Source organism: Salmo salar, chromosome ssa02 (genome assembly GCF_905237065.1).
Source record: "Salmo salar chromosome ssa02, Ssal_v3.1, whole genome shotgun sequence".
Taxonomy (NCBI): domain Eukaryota; kingdom Metazoa; phylum Chordata; class Actinopteri; order Salmoniformes; family Salmonidae; genus Salmo; species Salmo salar.
In genome coordinates, this window is record NC_059443.1 from 12,089,315 (window position 1) to 12,112,544 (window position 23,230).

General features: G+C 46.7%; 1 protein-coding gene across 13 annotated transcripts in view; it reads left to right on the forward strand.

Annotated features, from left to right (window-relative positions):
- LOC106593695 (focal adhesion kinase 1) overlaps nt 1-23,230 on the forward strand; it is a 143,041-nt gene that overhangs the window by 104,298 nt on the left and 15,513 nt on the right. For 11 of the 13 annotated variants that reach the window (XM_045697707.1, XM_045697715.1, XM_045697711.1 and 8 more), the window contains 6 exons: nt 3,750-3,865; nt 3,970-4,070; nt 4,475-4,564; nt 4,687-4,891; nt 15,498-15,609; nt 21,913-21,999. In XM_045697707.1, coding sequence (XP_045553663.1) covers nt 3,750-3,865; nt 3,970-4,070; nt 4,475-4,564; nt 4,687-4,891; nt 15,498-15,609; nt 21,913-21,999 — 711 coding nt within the window. Of the gene's footprint in view, nt 1-3,749; nt 3,866-3,969; nt 4,071-4,474; nt 4,565-4,686; nt 4,892-13,048; nt 13,230-13,295; nt 13,433-15,497; nt 15,610-21,912; nt 22,000-23,230 lie in introns of those variants that run through there. The other 2 variants (XM_045697730.1, XM_045697736.1) reach the window with 2 other exon arrangements.

Below are 23,230 nucleotides of genomic sequence, written 5' to 3' on the forward strand. Positions count from 1 at the left end.
CCCCTCCTTCCCGGGAAAACCATCATTTTCTGTAAACAAATCCATGCACCAAGATGCAATTGGAAGCGTGTTACATTTACTGTTGAAGAAAGAGGCCCTAAAGCCAGAATAAGATTTGGCATGTGGCATAGGCTACAGTTGAGCAGAGATGTTTTTAGAATTTCCACACATGACGATTTTAAAACCGCATTTCATGCATTTCTATGTCATTTACATGACAGAAGACATTAGCACAATCTTTTTTAATACCACACAAATGACTGAAATCAGTGTCTACTCTGACTGACAAACTGAGATCAATCTGGTCTGGAATTCACAATAAACAATAGCCCAGGCCAATGAAGCGACGCACAGATTGTACATTATCAGGAGGCAATATATATACAGTATATATATCATAGTAGGCTACTAAATGTAATGTCCAGTTGCACACTGACTCACCTAATGATGAAGATGAAGCCATAGGCTGCCCACGGTGATGGCCAATGTGCTCGTCGTGGCAATAGCCTGTCTCAAGATGAGCTACTTTGAAAAACAGTGCTGCTGTCATTTGTTGAGAAATGTGTTTCCATTGGTTCTATAGACAGATTAGTCTTATTTTTTCAGCAGTAGGCATTTGCTTTCCAAAATGTCAGTTTTTCCAGTGATTGTATTTTGAAATCTGTAAAAGGCAAACTGACATCCGCAACCAACCATAGAAATATAATCCATTGATGGCAGTTCCCTGGCACCCATTGCCAGTGTACCCATTAGGGCTCCCGAGTGGCGCAGCGCTATAAGGCCCTGCATCTCAGTGCTTGAGGCGTCACTACAGACACCCTGGTTCGATTCCAGGCTGTATCACAACCGGCTGTGATTGGGAGTCCCATAGGGCAGAGCACAATTGGCCCAGCATCGCCTGGATTTGGCCGATTGGAAGTAAAAATGTGTTCTTAATCAAGTGTTTCCTTTATTTTGGCAGTTACATGTATGGTCATGCCTAAAGTCGGGAAGGCTGCAGTTAAGGCAGCATGAGCGCCAAATATAGGTTACAGCTTGTTGTAACATTTTTTATTTATTTAACCTTTATTTAACTAGGCAAGTCGCCTAGTTAAATAAAGGTTAAATAAATAAAAAATGTTAAATGAGCTTACAGTCAAATTGCCAGGGTGAGGTTCCAAAACCCCTTCTATGGATTATATGTCTATGGCCACAACAAGCTGTAACCTATATTTGGCGCTCATGCTGCCCTAACTGCAGCCTTCCCGACTGTCGGCATAACCATACATGTAACTGCCAAAATAAAGGAAACACTTGATTAAATTAGGTATATTTTATGGTGTGGGGTGCAATTTCCTGGCATGGTTTAGGTCCACTTGTAGAATCTATGCCAAGGCGCATTGAAGCTGTTCTGGCAGCTCGTGGTGTCCCACTTTATGTTGGTGATTCCTTTATTTTGGCAGATAAGCACCTGTATGTGCTTGTGATAAAACTTAATCCACAGGTTTTATGTAGCAACATTTGAAATTGTGTTTTTTACATTGGATAAAAGTAGAGACTCAGAGCTAGAACATGGTATATCATACACTACAGTTGAGAAACAATGGGAAAGTAATTAAGCTTTGAAAGTTGATAAACTTGTAACCTCACTTTTGAGAAAATGGCTATTAATGTTTTGGTACCTACTGGGGAGCTTTTCTTGGTCTACACTCATTCAGCATTGTTCACACCCTCTTAAGCCTTTGCCCGTCCCATCTCTTTAAGGATTCACGTGAGGCCATGTACTAAACAACCAAAGATTTCAAGACTAAAGGCTGGTTTATACTACGTGTTCATAAATTTAATCTGAACTGCCAGAGTGTGCTCAGAGTGCACTCTGGGCATTCGTAAACTCAGCGTTGTCAGATTGTACATTCGCAAATTCAGAGCGTTTCGCTCTCGGAACATTCAGAGCGCACACTGGACGGTCTAGCCGAGGAGTAGGGTTGATCCAAGCGTTCGGACCTAACATCAGCAGTCAAGCACCCAAGCTAACTGGCTAATGTTGGCTAGCTACTTCCAGACACAAATGAGAGAACAGCTCACTCTGACCATTTTACTGGCACTAGCAGAGCTGGTTAGGCTGTTTTTATGTTATCCAGAGCATTGGTGACTGCAACTGTGCTGCTGGCAATAATTTAATCAGGCTTTTTTGCCAACGTTTACTGACACGGGCCATATACAATTGGTGTTGAGCGTTCATAAATTCGTCAGTTATTCTGCGCTCTGGCACACTCAGACAAGAGTGATCTGAAATCGGAGTAGATAGCCAGAGCGAATTTATCAGCTACGTCTATCGACAGTTGTCGCATTGACATCATGAACATTGAAATCGTTACTTGCATAGTGCAGTCTTTTGTTTAGACATGTAGCTAGCTAGCTAAACAATGAACCATAATCCCAACTCATAACGTTAATACCCTGCATGAATCTGTAGGTAGCTAACCAACCAGGTTCAATGTTAGCTAGCTAACATTAGGCTATAACTAGCAATGGAAATGGCTCTGAGATACGAATAATATAACTACACAGATCATACACGTAACGTTAGCTAGCCAGCCAGCTAACGTTAGCTAGTTAGCTAACAGTACACTTTAACTTGAAATTAAAACAACTTTCTGACTAAATTAGAAATGTGCATTATCTGAAAATGTAGCCAGCTAGACTATCTTACCCGTATGCATGGATAGACGCTTCTCCCTCTCTGTCACGGATGCCATGGTTGTCCTTAGTTTGACGATGTAACCCAGAGACAGGTGTTTTATACAACAGCCTTCTGTGTGTTCTCTTTTCAACTCCGTCTGCATATTTGCAATCAAACGCCAGAATCTTTTCCATCTCCTTAGCTATCATACTCTAATTCCACTGATTTCAAAACTCAGCCCTCCGGAAAGTGGAGAACAACACTTATGCAGTTCTACTACGCAATGTCTTTCAAAAAAGCCCTGTTAGAAAGGATTACCTACACTTACTGACCAGCTCATGTTATAGACAGAGGCGAGCTACATGGCAGACCAGTCAGAACTCATCTCTCGGCATGTCCAGCCCACTCATTATCTCTGCCAATCATGGCTAGCAAGAAGGTTGCTCCCTTTTTCTGTGGCTAAACCAACTAGGCTCGTAATGTAATGATTTTATTCGTATTTACAGATGGCATACAAGTTTGTTATTAAGGCACATGAAAGTTCACATGTTCCAGAAGGCATTTCTGCCAAAAAACACATTTTTATAATAAAAAAAGTTTATCTCCTGTGAGGTAGTGATGCGCGACATATGCCTAGTTTCCTAAAATTGTGCTCTCTGGTGTATTTTGAACACTGAGAGCGGGCTCCTGTGGTTGGATAAAAAATTATTATAATAATACAAAAAAATGCACAAAAATGTTTGGACCAGCCCCTGACTTACACAATTGACCAGTCACATTTATTTATTATGCAGTTTATTAGTTACATTTTTTTAGTTAATCAGTTACCCAATCAAGGCAGGGCCCCCAGTTACCCACATGGCACCCCCTACCTCCTCTCCTCCCCCTACCTGATGATTAGCAGGCTGTCTACACTCAAAATATATACTACATATATAATAAATACTGTATATATCTCCTTTATTATTATTATTCTACATTTTTTTATGTTTTCAGCCCCAGGAAGCCCCTGCATTAATCCATCCCTGTATGTAATGTACATTCTAAAGTGAGTATTATCTTTTGTTTTCTCTTCCCATCTTTACAGCTACGCTCCTTCCTGCAAGTGAGAAAATACAACCTCGACTTGGCATCACTGATTCTCTACGCTTTCCAGCTAAGCACAGCACTCGCCTACCTGGAGAGCAAGCGTTTTGTACATAGGTAAGCCCTCACCCCAATCTAGCCTCATTAATATGGCTTTTGTGTGTTTCCTGTAAACACACTACTCTTCTCTTATCCATTGTAACCATGTCTGCGTCGTGCAGGGATATAGCTGCCAGGAACGTGCTGGTATCCTCAGTGGACTGTGTTAAACTGGGAGACTTTGGCTTGTCTCGATACATGGAGGACAGCTCCTATTACAAAGGTAGGAGTTTCACCTGTTCTGGAGACTAACTGTCCTCAGTTAGCATACCAGAGGAGATCACTTTCTGCTGTTTTTGTTATCAGTAAGTCATTCATTAGGTTCCTCACTCTTTAAGCAGACAGCTGTGGCTGCTGTCATTCATGGACATTATAAACATGGAAATATCTGTTGCACGTATGCATGGGGCGAGTGAAAGAAACTCAACAGCTCTTTTCATCAGCGTATGACTCTTGTGAGACTGCTATTGTGAACCACTCATCTAACTATGGCTTATGGAAGTCCTGTGGGAGGGGAAGTGTGTGTCTTGTTACTTGTTGCATTGTTCATGTGTACCTGTCTAATCAATCACAATAAAAACATTTGATCACAAAAAATAAAAGTCAAGCTTTCACCTCTCCTCCCAGCCTCCAAAGGGAAACTGCCTATCAAATGGATGGCACCAGAGTCTATTAACTTCAGACGCTTTACCTCAGCCAGTGACGTGTGGATGTTTGGTGAGTATGGGAATTTGATACAGTACTTATCAAACAGTGCTCTAAAACTTTTAAGACCAAAGCTGTATGTTATTAGCTGATGAATTAGGGTTTAAATAAATATATGTTTCTCTGTACTCCAGGTGTGTGTATGTGGGAGATCCTCATCTACGGAGTCAAACCCTTCCAGGGGGTGAAGAACAACGATGTCATCGGCCGGATAGAGAACGGAGAGCGTCTGGCCATGCCCCACAACTGCCCCCCTACCCTGTACAGCCTGATGACCAAGTGCTGGGCCTACGACCCTAGCAAGAGACCCTGCTTCACAGAGCTCAAAGCCCAGCTCAGGTATGTCCGTCAGTCGGTCCATCGGCATGTACAATGCTGTAGTGCAGGGTGCGTTATCATACCTTGAAGACTATCTCCTACAACTACAATGTCATAAGAGCCATACTTTAGCTAAATGTATTTTGCAGTTGTATCTTTCACTGAGTCTGAACTGAGGTACATTGACTGTGGAGGAAAAATAATGCATATCTATCAGGGTTGGAGTTCATTCCATTTCAATTGAGTCAGTTCAGGAAGTGAACTGGAATTCCAATTCCAAATGTTTCTCATATATAGTGGGGAGGGGGGGTGTCGGAACGAATGGTCGTGGGGCCTTAAAATAATTCAAATAATTTGTACACTGCAAATTGACCACAACTAAGCCCAAAAGAGATTGTATTTAAAAATAACAATAATTTCATACCTTGATTATATTGAAACACGATCACGTCTCTTTTTTTATTTGTTGTCGGAACGAATGGTCGTGGGGCCTTAAAATAATTGGAACAATTTGTACACTGCAAATTGACCACAACTAAGCCCAAAAAGAGATTGTATTTAAAAATAACAATAATTTCATACCTTGATTATATTGAAACACGATCACGTCTCTTTTTTTATCTGTAAGATTACTTGGAAACAGATTTCCTAAATGAAATAGGTAACGAAAATATATATTTTTTTAAACAGGCCACCTGTTGCCGACCCCATCTAGATAGATGTTCATTCTTGGTCACTAGATGGCACTCTGTCACCAAAGCATCCACACACATTTCAATCGTTGAAGGTGGAATTGACTGGCTTGTTTGTACAAGTAGATATACTGTACTACATGCCCAGTTCTCTGGCTGACACTTGGCTCCAAGGAGTTTTGGGTGCTGTAATTCAGTTGAGTTCAGTCACACCTCTGGCTGACACTTGGCTCCATGGTGTTTTGGGTGCTGTGATTCAGTTGAGGTCAGTCACACCTTTGGCTGACACTTGGCTCCATGGTGTTTTGGGTGCTGTGATTCAGTTGAGGTCAGTCACACCTCTGGCTGACACTTGGCTCCATGGTGTTTTGGGTGCTGTGATTCAGTTGAGGTCAGTCACACCTTTGGCTGACACTTGGCTCCATGGTGTTTTGGGTGCTGTGATTCAGTTGAGGTCAGACACACCTCTGGCTGACACTTGGCTTCATGGTGTTTTGGGTGCTGTGATTCAGTTGAGGTCAGTCACACCTCTGGCTGACACTTGGCTTCATGGTGTTTTGGGTCCTGTGATTCAGTTGAGGTCAGTCACACCTCTGGCTGACACTTGGCTTCATACTGTTTTGGGTGCTGTGATTTAGTTGAGGTCAGTCACACCTCTGGCTGACACTTGGCTTCATGCTGTTTTGGGTGTTGTGATTCAGTTGAGGTCAGTCACACCTTTGGCTGACACTTGGCTTCATGGTGTTTTGGGTGCTGTGATTCAGTTGAGGTCAGTCACACCTCTGGCTGACACTTGGCTTCATGGTGTTTTGGGTCCTGTGATTCAGTTGAGGTCAGTCACACCTCTGGCTGACACTTGGCTTCATACTGTTTTGGGTGCTGTGATTTAGTTGAGGTCAGTCACACCTCTGGCTGACACTTGGCTTCATGCTGTTTTGGGTGTTGTGATTCAGTTGAGGTCAGTCACACCTTTGGCTGACACTTGGCTTCATGGTGTTTTGGGTGCTGTGATTCAGTTGAGGTCAGTCACACCTCTGGCTGACACTTGGCTTCATGGTGTTTTGGGTCCTGTGATTCAGTTGAGGTCAGTCACACCTCTGGCTGACACTTGGCTTCATGCTGTTTTGGGTGCTGTGATTCAGTTGAGGTCAGTCACACCTCTGGCTGACACTTGGCTTCATGGTGTTTTGGGTGCTGTGATTCAGTTGAGGTCAGTCACACCTCTGGCTGACACTCGGCTTCATGCTGTTTTGGGTGCTGTGATTCAGTTGAGGTCAGTCACACCTCTGGCTGACACTTGGCTTCATGGTGTTTTGGGTGCTGTGATTCAGTTGAGGTCAGTCACACCTCTGGCTGACACTTGGCTTCATGGTGTTTTGGGTCCTGTGATTCAGTTGAGGTCAGTCACACCTCTGGCTGACACTTGGCTTCATGGTGTTTTGGGTACTGTGATTCAGTTGAGGTCAGTCACACCTCTGGCTGACACTTGGCTTCATGGTGTTTTGGGTGCTGTGATTCAGTTGAGGTCAGTCACACCTATGGCTGACACTTGGCTCCATGGTGTTTTGGGTCCTGTGATTCAGTTGAGGTCAGTCACACCTATGGCTGACACTTGGCTTCATGCTGTTTTGGGTGCTGTGATTTAGTTGAGGTCAGTCACACCTCTGGCTGACACTTGGCTCCATGGTGTTTTGGGTGCTGTGATTCAGTTGAGGTCAGTCACACCTCTGGCTGACACTTGGCTCCATGGTGTTTTGGGTGCTGTGATTCAGTTGAGGTCAGTCACACCTCTGGCTGACACTTGGCTTCATGCTGTTTTGGGTGCTGTGATTCAGTTGAGGTCAGTCACACCTCTGGCTGACACTTGGCTTCATGCTGTTTTGGGTGTTGTGATTCAGTTGAGGTCAGTCACACCTTTGGCTGACACTTGGCTTCATGGTGTTTTGGGTGCTGTGATTCAGTTGAGGTCAGTCACACCTCTGGCTGACACTTGGCTTCATGGTGTTTTGGGTCCTGTGATTCAGTTGAGGTCAGTCACACCTCTGGCTGACACTTGGCTTCATGCTGTTTTGGGTGCTGTGATTTAGTTGAGGTCAGTCACACCTCTGGCTGACACTTGGCTCCATGGTGTTTTGGGTGCTGTGATTCAGTTGAGGTCAGTCACACCTCTGGCTGACACTTGGCTCCATGGTGTTTTGGGTGCTGTGATTCAGTTGAGGTCAGTCACACCTCTGGCTGACACTTGGCTTCATGGTGTTTTGGGTGTTGTGATTCAGTTGAGGTCAGTCACACCTCTGGCTGACACTTGGCTTCATGGTGTTTTGGGTGCTGTGATTCAGTTGAGGTCAGTCACACCTCTGGCTGACACTCGGCTTCATGCTGTTTTGGGTGCTGTGATTTAGTTGAGGTCAGTCACACCTCTGGCTGACACTCGGCTTCATGGTGTTTTGGGTGCTGTGATTCAGTTGAGGTCAGTCACACCTCTGGCTGACACTTGGCTCCATGGTGTTTTGGGTGCTGTGATTCTGTTGAGGTCAGTCACACCTCTGGCTGACACTTGGCTTCATGGTGTTTTGGGTGCTGTGATTCAGTTGAGGTCAGTCACACCTCTGGCTGACACTTGGCTTCATGGTGTTTTGGGTCCTGTGATTCAGTTGAGGTCAGTCACACCTCTGGCTGACACTTGGCTTCATGCTGTTTTGGGTGTTGTGATTTAGTTGAGGTCAGTCACACCTCTGGCTGACACTTGGCTTCATGGTGTTTTGGGTGCTGTGATTCAGTTGAGGTCAGTCACACCTCTGGCTGACACTTGGCTTCATACTGTTTTGGGTGCTGTGATTTAGTTGAGGTCAGTCACACCTCTGGCTGACACTTGGCTTCATGCTGTTTTGGGTGCTGTGATTCAGTTGAGGTCAGTCACACCTCTGGCTGACACTTGGCTCCATGGTGTTTTGGGTGCTGTGATTCAGTTGAGGTCAGTCACACCTCTGGCTGACACTTGGCTTCATGCTGTTTTGGGTGCTGTGATTTAGTTGAGGTCAGTCACACCTCTGGCTGACACTTGGCTCCATGGTGTTTTGGGTGCTGTGATTCAGTTGAGGTCAGTCACACCTCTGGCTGACACTTGGCTTCATGGTGTTTTGGGTGCTGTGATTCAGTTGAGGTCAGTCACACCTCTGGCTGACACTTGGCTTCATGGTGTTTTGGGTCCTGTGATTCAGTTGAGGTCAGTCACACCTCTGGCTGACACTTGGCTTCATGCTGTTTTGGGTGCTGTGATTTAGTTGAGGTCAGTCACACCTCTGGCTGACACTTGGCTCCATGGTGTTTTGGGTGCTGTGATTCAGTTGAGGTCAGTCACACCTCTGGCTGACACATGGCTCCATGGTGTTTTGGGTGCTGTGATTCAGTTGAGGTCAGTCACACCTCTGGCTGACACTTGGCTCCATGGTGTTTTGGGTCTGTGATTCAGTTGAGGTCAGTCACACCTCTGGCTGACACTTGGCTCCATGGTGTTTTGGGTGCTGTGATTCAGTTGAGGTCAGTCACACCTCTTAGTGGCATGTGTGACGATCGTCGTCGAAAGGAGTAGACCAAAGCGCAGCGTGGTGAGTGCTCATGATATTTCTTTATTTAACTCAGGACACTAAAACAAAACAATAAACAACGGAAAACGACCGTCACGTTCTGCAGGCTAACTGAGCTGTACAAAAACAAGATCCAACACTGAAGGAGGGAAAAAGGGCTGCCTAAGTATGATTCCCAATCAGAGACAACGATAGACAGCTGCCTCTGATTGGAGATGTGTGCTTTAAAATGTGCTTTTTGTTCTTAATTTAAGGTTAGGGTTAGGCATCAGGTTGTGTGGTAAGGTTAGGGTTAAGGTTTAAAATCACATTTTAAGAAGAGAAATTGATGAAATAGGTGGGGTTTATGGCTTTGTGGCTGTGGTGACCAGTGACGACCCTCTCAGTAGCTCTGACTCGTCAGACCGTGCCCGTCTGTCCCACTTCCTGTCTGGGATGACCTCATTGTTGGTATGGTAACTGAGAGGGAGAGTGCCAGGGCCCTACCCTCACCTTCTATCCTTAGGTTTCCATTGGTGAGGGAGTCAGACCTGTGCGTTTTGATTTAGCTTGGAGTTTTGGGGAATATTCTATTGGTTTCATTTTATGGGGCAAACTATATTGAGTGGAGTTCAAGTGTTTGATATGTGTCTGACCCAGGTTTATTAAGGACGTAGTGAAAGGGACAATTACAAATGGCCACCGGCCGCTGTTTTGGTAAACAGCTGAGGAACGAGGCTAGAGAATTGTAACCTCACTCACATTCATAGACAGAGCTATGGATACAAGGACTGACCATCCATGATATCAGAATGATAGTTTGAACCATGTTTTGAATCTATACAGTGTTAACAATTACATTGTTTAAAAACAATGAAGTGAAACAAGCTTATATGTTAGGTATTGACGGGTGAACTAAAGCTCTTGAGGTGTTCAGAAGTTATATTCTTCAACAATCAATGGGGATATATCATTTATTTAAATGTCCAAAAATGAATGTAGCAGTTTCAGAAAGGTCAGTATGTAATACTGGTGAGGAAAGCACCTTCAGGTAATCCTTCACAAGAAAGGTCTAGACAGACACCCTGGTAACTGCCTTTGAATTCCCCTCTGATGCAATGCTGGGCATTTTCCCTTCATGGACAGGGTAGGGTTTTTGTGAGAATGAAGTGTCAACGTCATTTCCATGCATGCTCACACTTGTGTAGCTAGGCATTTGGATGTCCAGGTAAGATACCCTGGGGCCATGATGAAGTAGTTTTAACTTCTGTCTCCTTTCCATCAGTGACTGCTATAGAACAGACCTGTAGCTGCTGCATCTGTGTGAGCTGTGCTGCTGCCTGCCATGCTGCTGCCTGCCATGCTGTCTCCCATCACAGTGCCCTTGGTTTACACAGAGAAGACATGTCGGAAAATAAGAGTGCTGTGCTTTTATTATCCTGTTTAAAACTCAGCATGAGTCACACCTCCACTTTCTACTAGTCTTTCTGAGTCCCACCACATCGGTCATGTTCTAGTGCTCCAGCAGCATGGAAGAGAGGGCTGTGTCCTGGAAACCATGTCAATATTTACACTCTTAATACTATTTATATGAAAAGCCAGGCCCTTAAAAGGCATTTGATGTGGGGTTCGTTGGTTGAGACTTGTTTTATGTCATCATATAAATTAGGGAGCACAGCTTCCAGAAAGGGGTGTGTGTGTGTGTGTGTGTGTGTGTGTTTGTGTGTGTGTGTGTGTGTGTGTGTGTGTGTGTGTGTGTGTGTGTGTGTGTGTGTGTGTGTGTGTGTGTGTGTGTGTGTGTGTGTGTGTGTGTGTGTGTGTGTGTGTGTGTGCGCGAGCGCGCGTGCACACACACAATACTAAAGCAGGATCTTTCTCCAACATGCCAGCTGTATGAAAACAATGGACCTCAGATACAGAACCAGTCATAACAAACATGACTCTCCCTTATTGTGTATTTGTATTTAATAATGTATGGTACCACTGTCATATACCCTTACATGGTACCACTGTCATATACCCTTACATGGTATCACTGTAATATACCCTTACATGGTATCACTGTAATATACCCTTACATGGTACCACTGTCATATACCCTTACATGGCACCACTGTCATATACCCTTACATGGTATCACTGTAATATACCCTTACATGGCACCACTGTCATATACCCTTACATGGTACCACTGTCATATACCCTTACATGGTACCACTGTCATATACCCTTACATGGTACCACTGTCATATACCCTTACATGGTATCACTGTCATATACCCTTACATGGTATCACTGTCATATACCCTTACATGGTACCACTGTCATATACCCTTACATGGTACCACTGTCGTATACCCTTACATGGCACCACTGTCATATACCCTTACATGGTACCACTGTCATATACCCTTACATGGTATCACTGTCATATACCCTTACATGGCACCACTGTCATATACCCTTACATGGTACCACTGTCATATACCCTTACATGGTACCACTGTCATATACCCTTACATGGTACCACTGTACTATACCCTTACATGGCACCACTGTAATATACCCTTACATGGTACCACTGTCATATACCCTTACATGGTACCACTGTCATATACCCTTACATGGTACCACTGTCATATACCCTTACATGGTACCACTGTAATATACCCTTACATGGTACCACTGTCATATACCCTTACATGGTACCACTGTAATATACCCTTACATGGTACCACTGTCATATACCCTTACATGGTACCACTGTCATATACCCTTACATGGTACCACTGTCATATACCCTTACATGGTACCACTGTCATATACCCTTACATGGTACCACTGTCATATACCCTTACATGGTACCACTGTACTGTATTTAGCTGCTGCTTGGAAGTCAGTTGTAAAGTCAGTTGTAAAGACAGCTCTGTGGTATTGTCCTGCAGATATGACTCCAGCTAGTCTCACTGTGAGAGGAGAACTCTGAGGGGACGGTATTATTAAGTCCCATGGAAAAGAGGGCCAAACCAAACCCTCTGCCTCTGATCCTGAGCCTTTCTATCTGCTCTGCACTGAGCTGACCTGAGAGACTGTGTCTGTCTGGCTGCTTGACCACATCTTGCCAGATCGGCAGGCTTGGCACTGGCGCTGCTTTAACCTCACCGTCACTGAGACATCTTCACTGAGGCTCTATCTCGGCTCCACAGTGGAGGGCTTCAGTTCACCGTCACTGAGACATCTTCTCCAGCCTCTATCTCGGCTCCACAGCGGAGGGCTTCAGTTCACCGTCACTGAGACATCTTCTCCAGGTTCTATCTCGGCTCCACAGCGGAGGGCTTCTGTTCAGCATCCAACCTTTAACAAGCTAACCGCCCACCCACTCGCCTGCCTGCGCATTTATTGGACAGATGCCAAGTGCAACCCGCTGCCTGAGTAGCCCAGTAGAGTAAGAAGGAAGGCGTGAGGAGGAGGCAGCTGATCTGGACTGAACAGACAGAGTCCCCCATTCTGTTCTCTTGTGAAGACTATTTTATTGACTGAGTGCTGTTCCAGTTCTAATAGACCCTTGTTGCTGGGACTGTCTGCCTGGTTGTCTGTCTGGTCTCTGGGACTCTCTGCCTGGTTGTCTGTCTGGTCTCTGGGACTCTCTGCCTGGTTGTCTGTCTGGTCTCTGGGACTGTCTGCCTGGTTGTCTGTCTGGTCTCTGGGACTGTCTGCCTGGTTGTCTGTCTGGTCTCTGGGACTCTCTGCCTGGTTGTCTGTCTGGTCTCTGGGACTCTCTGCCTGGTTGTCTGTCTGGTCTCTGGGACTCTCTGCCTGGTTGTCTGTCTGGTCTCTGGGACTCACTGCCTGGTTGTCTGTCTGGTCTCTGGAACTCTCTGCCTGGCTCTCTGTCTGGTCTCTGGAACTCTCTGCCTGGTTCTCTGTCTGGTCTCTGGGACTCTCTGCCTGGTTCTCTGTCTGGTCTCTGGGACTCTCTGCCTGGTTCTCTGTCTGGTCTCATGCGTACTGGACATCTCTCCTCTAATGGATTATCTAAGTGGATATGGTTTCCTGTTCCTCTAGCAGCACAAGAGGCAGCTCTATTCCCACTGTTGTAAGGTAACAATCAGGGCTTTTTCTTTCTTATCTCCTTCTCTCTGTGACTCAGTTGACTGACTATGTCCTATTGAGGTCTGCCTTGAGCAAATGAGGAGTTAATTAGTTGGCTGTGAAGCAATGGTTTTGATTCAGGTCCCTCACAATACAGTTTTACAGACTTATTCTGAGCATTGATGTTATGGAACTCTAGCAAAGTGACGCTGGTGAGTAGTGAATATGTTTGGAGCGTCATTTAGCATGGCATTCAGTGTGCTCCCATTGTAATGCTGTTGAGTTACTGTCAGACTGTTTGATTTTGTTTTTAAAGGTAGTAGCTATTAGCTAGTCAATAGAAAGTAATACTTTATACAACGTTTTGTCAGCAACACTGCAAACACTTTTGTTATTAGAGGCAACAGGGCTTTGTTAATGGCCTGTACCTTGTTAACAGACTGGTCAGGTTTGTGTTGTGTGTTCTGGAGAATGGCCAGGACAGGTGGTCCCCATGTTGTTGTTCTTGTCTGATTTACTGCTGCTATCACACTATTTTTTTATTTATTTAACCATTATTTAACCAGGTAAAACCCATTGAGATTAAAAACCTATTTTGCGAGGGTGACCTGGCAAGAAGGCAAAACAGGGATATAGCAGCATGTCCATAAAACATTACAGAAAAATACAGAATACACAAAAGACAAAGTGTCACAAGTTAAAGATACAACTGAAGATTAGAAACAACTGCAGTTTTCACAAACAGTGTTGTCGATCAGAGTCTTAAAAACAGGCAAAGACACTAACTCCCCTAACTTTACAATCTTCTGACGCATGTTCCAGGATGAAGGGGCATTATGGGAAAATGATTTTTTCCCCATCTCAGTTCTAGCCTTAGGAACAGACAAGGACAGCAGCGACTGTGAATGAAGATTATATTGAGTGACTGATCTGGGCAGTAAAGAACAGAGATACAAAGGCAGCATGGCAGCCAGGACTAATGCTGTTTCCACAAATAGCCCTCCCTCCCAGAGAGAAAGACAGAGAAAGAGAGAGACAGAAAGGGAGAGATGGAGAGCGAGAGAGGGAGTGTGAGGGACAGAGAGAGACAGAGAGAGACTGTGGGGTTCATGGGACACCGTTTATTGCATGTATTTAGGCTGGAGGACCCTCCACTTCATGTAACTGTTCTTTGTTTAGTTGGGAGGAGACACTCCAGAGTTCTCAACATCCAGAAGAATGTTTGGCTCCGTGAATTGCCTGCATTCTGTTCAGACTGGACATTGGATGACAGAAAGGAGGATAAAACACAGAACTTTGGGGTCTGAGTTAATGCTGGCTGAAAGGTATTGTCAGTACAGTACAGAACAGTACAGTAGAGTAGACCCACATCTCCTCTCATTGTGTGCTTCTATAAATGGCTTATTACTCTAATGGCTATTGCAGGCTCTGAGGGGAGGGAAGCTGTTTCATGTGTTTGAGTGGTTTCCCTTCTTTTTGTGCATGTCCAATGGGTTTCCATGTGCTGTGGACCAGAGGCATAAAATCACTGTAGCAGATCCAGGTTGGGTGGAGTGGGACCGCTGTCTGCTTTCCCTACTCTGTATTCCTTAAGGTCCTGTGTGTGTACCATATTGTCTGACTCTCAAATGGCTCCCTATTCCCTTTATAGTGCACTACTTTATACAAGGCCCATAGAGATCTGGTCAAAAGTAGTGCACTATATAGGAAATAGGGAGCCATTTGGTATGCATCCTATGTACTGTAGTTCAGGGCAAGAGGATGTAGCTGGTTACAGGGGAAGGTTGTTGTAGTACTCAGCTGTGTGAAACCCACCCTGTCAGCTAACAGGACAGCTCCGTAAACAAAACCATCTGAGAACGTAGTAGGACTTAACAGTGAAGGACATGGACCTGGTGGCTGTAGCTACGCTGCAACAATATCCATCCCTGAATTCTAGTGGGGAAACCTGTCACCATGTACAGTAACAGTACAGTACAATAACCTCTACAGTGTTTATCCAGCATATCTCTCATCCTCGTCTCTCCCCTCTCAAAGCCACAGCACCACAGGTTTAGGTCTTTTTAGGAGATGCTAAACTGAAATAAACTATAGTTATGTTCCTGGTTGGACACTCCTGAAGTCTGATAGTATCACGGACACACACACACACACACACACACACACACACACACACACACACACACACACACACACACACACACACACACACACACACACACACACACACACACACACACACACACAATCACAGTGGTTTGTTCTGTCTCTCTGCAGTCAGATATTGGAGGAGGAGAAGCTCCAGCAGAAGGAGAGGACACGTATGGAGATGAGACGTCAGGTCTCTGTGTCCTGGGACTCAGGGGGGCCTGACGAGGCGCCGCCTAAAGTAAGAGCTTACACACACACACACACACACACACACACACACACACATATAGAGGGAGAGAGTCACACACACACTCACAGATGCACACTTTTAGACACACACACACAGAAGCACATTAATAGACACATACACACACACACACACACACACACACACACACACACACACACACACACACACACACACACACACACACACACACACACACACACAGAAGCACATTAATAGACACACACACACACACAGCGACTTTATGCCTTGGCCACGAGGAGGTCACAGACGTCATCATCAACGCCTATCTTGGCAGTCAGTCTATCAGTTGGCTGCTCCCATTACAAGAGGAGTTTTCATGGTATGACATCTGTAAACACTGTACACAAATACAACAGTACAGTCAAGCTTGAGGCCTTAGTCAGTGACTCCCTCAGGAATTACACATAGAGTCAGGTGGGGTCTACATGCTTGGAGCCACAATTTCAGTTCTGCTGGTCAGACTGTCTGTCCGTTAGACATTATTCTGAGAGAAACGTTCTTCGTAGCTTCACTTCTTCCATCCTCCAATGTTATTTAGAGAGCTTTCATTTTCTATCTGATATACTAATGTCATTTCTGTTCCCAGTTTTCTCTCTGCTGCAGCTGTTTGCCTTATCTAAAGCCTTATCTATTGTTAACCCATGGTCCTATTCTCAGGAACTAGTCTCCACCATGGACAAACACTGCTGGCTGCTGTGACTGAACAGCTCTGTGTACAGTCACCATATCAACTCAGCAAAAAAAGAAACATCTTCTCACTGTCAACTGCGTTTATTTTCAGCAAACTTAACATCCGTAAATTTCAACAGATTCAACAACTGAGACATAAACTGAACAAGTTCCACAGACATGTGACTAACAGAAATGTGTCCCTGAACAAAGGGGGGTCAAAATCAAAAGTAAGTCAGTATCTGGTGTGGCCACCAGCTGCATTAAGTACTGCAGTGCATCTCCTCCTCATGGACTGCACCAGATTTGCCAGTTCTTGCTGTGAGATGTTACCCCACTCTTCCACCAAGGCACCTGCAAGTTCCCGGACAATTCTGTGGGGAATGGCCCTAGCTCTCACCCTCCGATCCAACAGGTCCCAGACGTGCTCAATGGGATTGAGATCCGGGCTCTTCGCTGGCCATGGCAGAACACTGACAGTACTGTCTTGCAGGAAATCACGCACAGAACAAGCAGTATGGCTGGTGGCACTGTCATGCTGGAGGGTCATGTCAGGATGAGCCTGCAGGAAGAGTACCACATGAGGGAGGAGCATGTCTTCCCTGTAATGTACAGCGTTGAGATTGCCTGCAATGACAACAAGCTCAGTCCGATGATGCTGTGACACACCGCCCCAGACAATGACGGACCCTCCACCTCCAAATCGATCCAGCTCCAGAGTACAGTCCTCGGTGTAACGCTCATTCCTTTGACGATAAATGCGAATCCGACCATCACCCCTGGTGAGACAAAACCACGACTCGTCAGTGAAGAGCACTTTTTGCGAGTCCTGTCTGCTCCAGCGACGGTGGGTTTGTGCCCATAGGCAACGTTATTGTCGGTGATGTCTGGTGAGGACCTGCCTTACAACAGGCCTACAAGCCCTCAGTCCAGCCTCTCTCAGCCTATTGAGGACAGTCTGAGCACTGATGGAGGGATTGTGCATTCCTGGTGTAACTCAGGCAGTTGTTGTTGCCATCCTGTACCTGTCCTGCAGGTGTGATGTTCAGATGTACCGATCCTGTTCAGGTGTTGTTACACGTGGTCTGCCACTGCAAGGACGATCAGCTGTCCGTCCTGTCTCCCTGTAGCGCTGTCTTAGGCGTCTCAGTACGGACACTGCAATTTATTGCCCTGGCCACATCTGCAGTCCTCATGCCTCCTTGCAGCATGCCTAAGGCACGTTCACGCAGATGAGCAGGGACTCTGGGCATCTTTCTTTTGGTTTTAGTGTTTTAGTGTCCTAAGTTTTCATAACTGTGACTTTAATTGCCTACCGTCTGTAAGCTGTTAGTGTCTTAATGACCGTTCCACAGGTGCATGTTCACTAACTGTTTATGGTTCATTGAACAAGCATGGGAAACAGTGTTTAAACCCTTTACAATTATCTTTCAGGGTTATCTATGTTTATAACCACCATTTCTCTTCTAATACTGTGTGATAACTATTTTATCAAGAGACTATTTTATCAAGGGAATCTTTTATCAAGGGACTATTTTATCAGGGGACTATTTTATCAAGGGATTATTTTGTCATGGGACTATTTTGTCAAGGGACTATTTTGTCAAGGGACTATTTTATCAAGGGACTATTTTATCAAGAGACTATTTTATCAAGGGACTATTTTAATCAGGGGACTATTTTATCAGGGGGCTATTTTGTCAAGGGACTATTTTATCAAGGGACTATTTTATCAAGAGACTATTTTATCAAGGGACTATTTTGTCAAGAGACTATTTTATCAAGGGACTATTTTATCAATAGACTATTTTATGTGACTACACTGTCCCCCTCTTACTGACTGCCTTGCTGTTCTCCCCCACTGACTACCTAGCTCTCCGCCCCACTGACTACCCTGCTCTCCTCCCCAGCTGACTTCCCTGCTCTCCTTCCCCATTAGTTCCTCTACCAGCTCTCTGCTTACTGCTTATCACCCAGCTGACTTTGTCTTCAGCAATGTTCCATCATGTCTCAATGTGCTTGTTATGTCTCTGTCTGTGTGTCTGACCACATCTCCCTGTGTCTCAGTGTCTCTGTTCCCTTGTCTCCCTCCGTCTAGCCGTCTGTCTGGTCCCTCCCTCCCTCCGTCTGTCTGTCTGTCTGTCTGTCTGTCTGTCTGTCTGTCTGTCTGTCTGTCTGTCTGTCTGTCTGTCTGTCTGTCTGTCTGGTCCCTCCATCTGTCTGTCTGTCTGTCTGTCTGTCTGTCTGTCTGTCTGTCTGTCTGTCTGTCTGTCTGTCTGTCTGTCTGTCTGTCTGTCTCGTCCCTCCGTCTGTCTGTCTCGTCCGTCCGTCCGTCCATCCGTCTGGTCTGTCTGCCTGTCTGTCTGTCTGGTCCCTCCATCTGTCTGGTCCCTCCACATGTCTGTCTGTCTGTCTGTCTGTCTGTCTGTCTGTCTGTCTGTCTGTCTGTCTGTCTGTCTGTCTGTCTGTCTGTCTGGTCCCTCCATCTGTCTGTCTGTCTGTCTGTCTGTCTGTCTGTCTGTCTGTCTGTCTGTCTGTCTGTCTGTCTGTCTGTCTGTCTGTCTGTCTGTCTGTCTGTCTCGTCCCTCCGTCTGTCTGTCTCGTCCGTCCGTCCGTCCATCCGTCTGGTCTGTCTGCCTGTCTGTCTGTCTGGTCCCTCCATCTGTCTGGTCCCTCCACATGTCTGTCTGTCTGTCTGTCTGTCTGTCTGTCTGTCTGTCTGTCTGTCTGTCTGTCTGTCTGTCTGTCTGTCTGTCTGTCTGTCTGTCTGTCTGTCTGTCTGTCTGTCTGTCTGTCTGTCTGTCTGTCCGTCCGTCTGTCTGTCCTTGCAGCAAAGCTTTAGTCTGGAAGGTCTGTCGGCGCCTATACCTCAACGCTTTGGCTTTCAGCCCTCCCTGTGCTTTGGCTCTCAGCCCTCCCTGTGCTTTGGCTTTCAGCCCTCCCTGTGCTTTGGCTTTCAGCCATCCATGTGCTTTGGCTCTCAGCCATCCCTGTGCTTTGGCTCTCAGCCATCCCTGTGCTTTGGCTCTCAGCCATCCCTGTGCTTTGACTCTCAGCCATCCCTGTGCTTTGACTCTCAGCCATCCCTGTGCTTTGGCTCTCAGCCCTCCCTGTGCTTTGGCTCTCAGCCCTCCCTGTGCTTTAGCTCTCAGCCATCCCTGTGCTTTGGCTCTCAGCCCTTCCTGTGCTTTGGCTCTCAGCCCTCCCTGTGCTTTGGCTCTCAGCCCTCCCTGTGCTTTGGCTCTCAGCCCTCCCTGTGCTTTGGCTCTCAGCCCTCCCTGTGCTTTGGCTCTCAGCCATCCCTGTGCTTTGGCTGTCAGCCATCCCTGTGCTTTGGCTGTCAGCCCTCCCTGTGCTTTGGCTCTCAGCCCTCCCTGTGCTTTGGCTCTCAGCCCTCCCTGTGCTTTGGCTCTCAGCCCTCCCTGTGCTTTGGCTCTCAGCCCTCCCTGTGCTTTGGCTGTCAGCCCTTCCTGTGCTTTGGCGAGCGCCCCCTCCCCACCACCGCTAGTACTACCCCCAACAGTCCTGCCCCCCCACCGTGCAGCCCTGAGGAGACCCTCCATGCCCCCTGCGGTGGTCAGGTCCTCTACCCCACCTCCACACTGACAGGCTGCAGCCACCCCAAAAGCAGCAGCTGACCCATGCAGTCCACAGATCCATACATGCCGGTGGGACAGGACAGGACAGAGGGCCACAGCATTAAATACATCAGAGCTGTAAAGGTTTTGACATACGCCACTCTAGTGGTGTCTCTCTGAAAGACACACAGCAGGGCTGGACACTGTCCAGTTCCAATCCAGGGATTTCAGTGTCAAGTTATGTAGAGAAATCACTGGCTGTTTCTCATAGGGCTCCTGTTAGGATGCAACAGTGATTGTAGTGCTATTTTACTTTGACAAGAGACACAAAATGGCTTCAAATCTAGTTAGGTGATTATTGTGGATCTGTTAAAAGCTGTCGGCTAATACTTACACTGAATATGATGGCAAACACACTAGAGTAACATTAAATTACATTTAGAATTAAATAATGTTTTGGTCCATCGTAGATTTAGTGATTTTCTTTGTTGAATATTGTGACACTAAGCTGTATGGAAAGCGGCATGTTGTCTTAACACATGCTAACACAATGTGCCTTGGCCTTGTGGGGGAAATGCTATTGAAATGTCCTCAGGTTGTCACTCACTTTCAGAGCCTGTGTAGGATGCTTGTGTAATCCTTGTCCCAAATGGCACCCTTTTCCCCTATGTAGTGTATACTTTTGACCTCGGCCCATAGGCCTCTGGTGGAAAGAAGGGCACAATGTTAGGGAACAGGGTTCCATTTGGGATGCAGTATACAGTACTGTACAGCAGGGTGACGTCAAACACATGGTGGTCTCCTCCCACCAGATCTCTGGATGATGCAATCTATTGTTGTTCTACCATGAAAACATGCTGCTCTCATTGGTCCTTTTTCAACACGGTTGGTTGATGCTTCCATTGTCGTCATCTTAGCCATCCTAACGTTGTGTACAACCATGTAGAATTTCTTCCTGTTTTATGATGTTTCTATTGTACGTGTTCTAAATGAGAATCTGAACTCTGTATCTTGCACATCATTTCATGTTTCATTTCCACAGTGTTGTCACATGTTGTAACTTACAGCCTGTTGTGTTTCGTTCACTGTCTTTTGCTAATCGGGAGGTTTGGCCTCAAGAAGCTTACTGTGAAAAGGTCTGGAAGGTAGATGTCTCGCTATGATTAAATATAAGGAAAGTCTGAGTGCAATGCTCAGTGGAGGAGGAGATTGTTGCCTGCCTGCCTATCAACAAGTCACCCTGAATTGGAGATGATTATTCTACCCTCATCCCCCCCCCTCCCCCCCCGCACCAAAAATAACCAGCAACTCTACTAAGTCCAGCACCAGAACTCTCATGTAACTTTTTTGTGGATGTTGAACTAACCGCCTGCTTGTTTCATAGCCTTTCTTTGTTTCTCTTTTGGACAGCTCTAACTCTGTCCACACACATTGCATCTGTAGTTTGTGTGCCAGTCAGTGTGTGTGTGTGTGTGTGTGTGTGTGTGTGTGTGTGTGTGTGTGTGTGTGTGTGTGTGTGTGTGTGTGTGTGTGTGTGTGTGTGTGTGTGTGTGTGTGTGTGTGCGCCAGTCAGTGTGTGTGTGCCAGTCAGTGTGTGTGTGCGCCAGTCAGTGTGTGTGTGCGCCAGTCAGTGTGTGTGTGTGCCAGTCAGTGTGTGTGTGTGTGTGTGTGCGCCAGTCAGTGTGTGTGTGCGCCAGTCAGTGTGTGTGTGCCAGTCAGTGTGTGTGTGTGTGCCAGTCAGTGTGTGTGTGTGTGTGTGTGCCAGTCAGTGTGTGTGTGTGCCAGTCAGTGTGTGTGTGCGCCAGTCAGTGTGTGTGTGTGTGCCAGTCAGTGTGTGTGTGCGCCAGTCAATGTGTGTGTGCGCCAGTCAGTGTGTGTGTGTGTGCCAGTCAGTGTGTGTGTGTGTGTGTGTGTGTGTGTGTGTGTGTGTGTGCCTAGCTCTATCTAACCCAGACCTAGCTATGGATGTGAAACAGCAGCAGCAGCATGTATTTAACAGAACTCTCTGTCTCTCTCTCTATAGCCCAGCAGACCAGGGTACCCAAGCCCACGCTCCAGTGAGGGGTTCTACCCCAGCCCACAGCACCTGGGGCAGCCCACCCACTACCAGGTAGAGCAAGGAGAGCTGGTACACGGGGGGGCAGCCCACCCACTACCAGGTAGCGCAAGGAGAGCTGGTACACGTGGGGGGTAGCCCACCCACTACCAGGTAGAGCAAGGAGAGCTGGTACACGTGGGGGGTAGCCCACCCACTACCAGGTAGAGCAAGGAGAGTTGGTACACGGGGGGCCAGCCCACCCACTACCAGGTAGAACAAGGAGAGCTGGTACACGGGGGGCCAGCCCACCCACTACCAGGTAGAACAAGGAGAGCTGGTACACGGGGGGGCAGCCCACCCACTACCAGGTAGAGCAAGGAGAGCTGGTACACGGGGGGCAGCCCACCCACTACCAGGTAGAGCAAGGAGAGCTGGTACACGGGGGGCCAGCCCACCCACTACCAGGTAGAGCAAGGAGAGCTGGTACACGGGGGGCAGCCCACCCACTACCAGGTAGAACAAGGAGAGCTGGTACACGGGGGGCAGCCCACCCACTACCAGGTAGAGCAAGGAGAGCTGGTACACGGGGGGCAGCCCACCCACTACCAGGTAGAGCAAGGAGAGCTGGTACACGGGGGGGCAGCCCACCCACTACCAGGTAGAACAAGGAGAGCTGGTACACGGGGGGGCAGCCCACCCACTACCAGGTAGAGCAAGGAGAGCTGGTACACGGGGGGGGTAGCCCACCCACTACCAGGTAGAGCAAGGAGAGCTGGTACACGGGGGGGCAGCCCACCCACTACCAGGTAGAGCAAGGAGAGCTGGTACATTGTGTTATAAAATAGTTGTAACAGCCCACCCACTACCAGGTAGAGCAAGGAGAGCTGGTACACGGGGGGGCAGGTAGCCTAGCGGTTAAGAGCGTTGGACCAGTAACCAAAATATTACTGGTTTAAATCCCCGAGCCGACTAGGTGACAAATCTGTCGATGTACCGTTGAGCAAGGTACTTAACCCTAACTGCTCCTGTAAATCGCTCTGGATAAGAGTGTCTGCTAAATGACTCAAATGTAAATGTTAAATGTGTTATAACAGCATAACCACTAGCAGGTAGAGCAAGGAGAGATGGTACATTGTGTTATAAAGTAGTTATAACAGCATAACCACTAGCAGGTAGAACAAGGAGAGATGGTACATTGTGTTATAAAGTAGTTATAACAGCATAACCACTAGCAGGTAGAGCAAGGAGAGTAGGTACATTGTGTTATAAAGTAGTTATAACAGCATAACCACTAGCAGGTAGA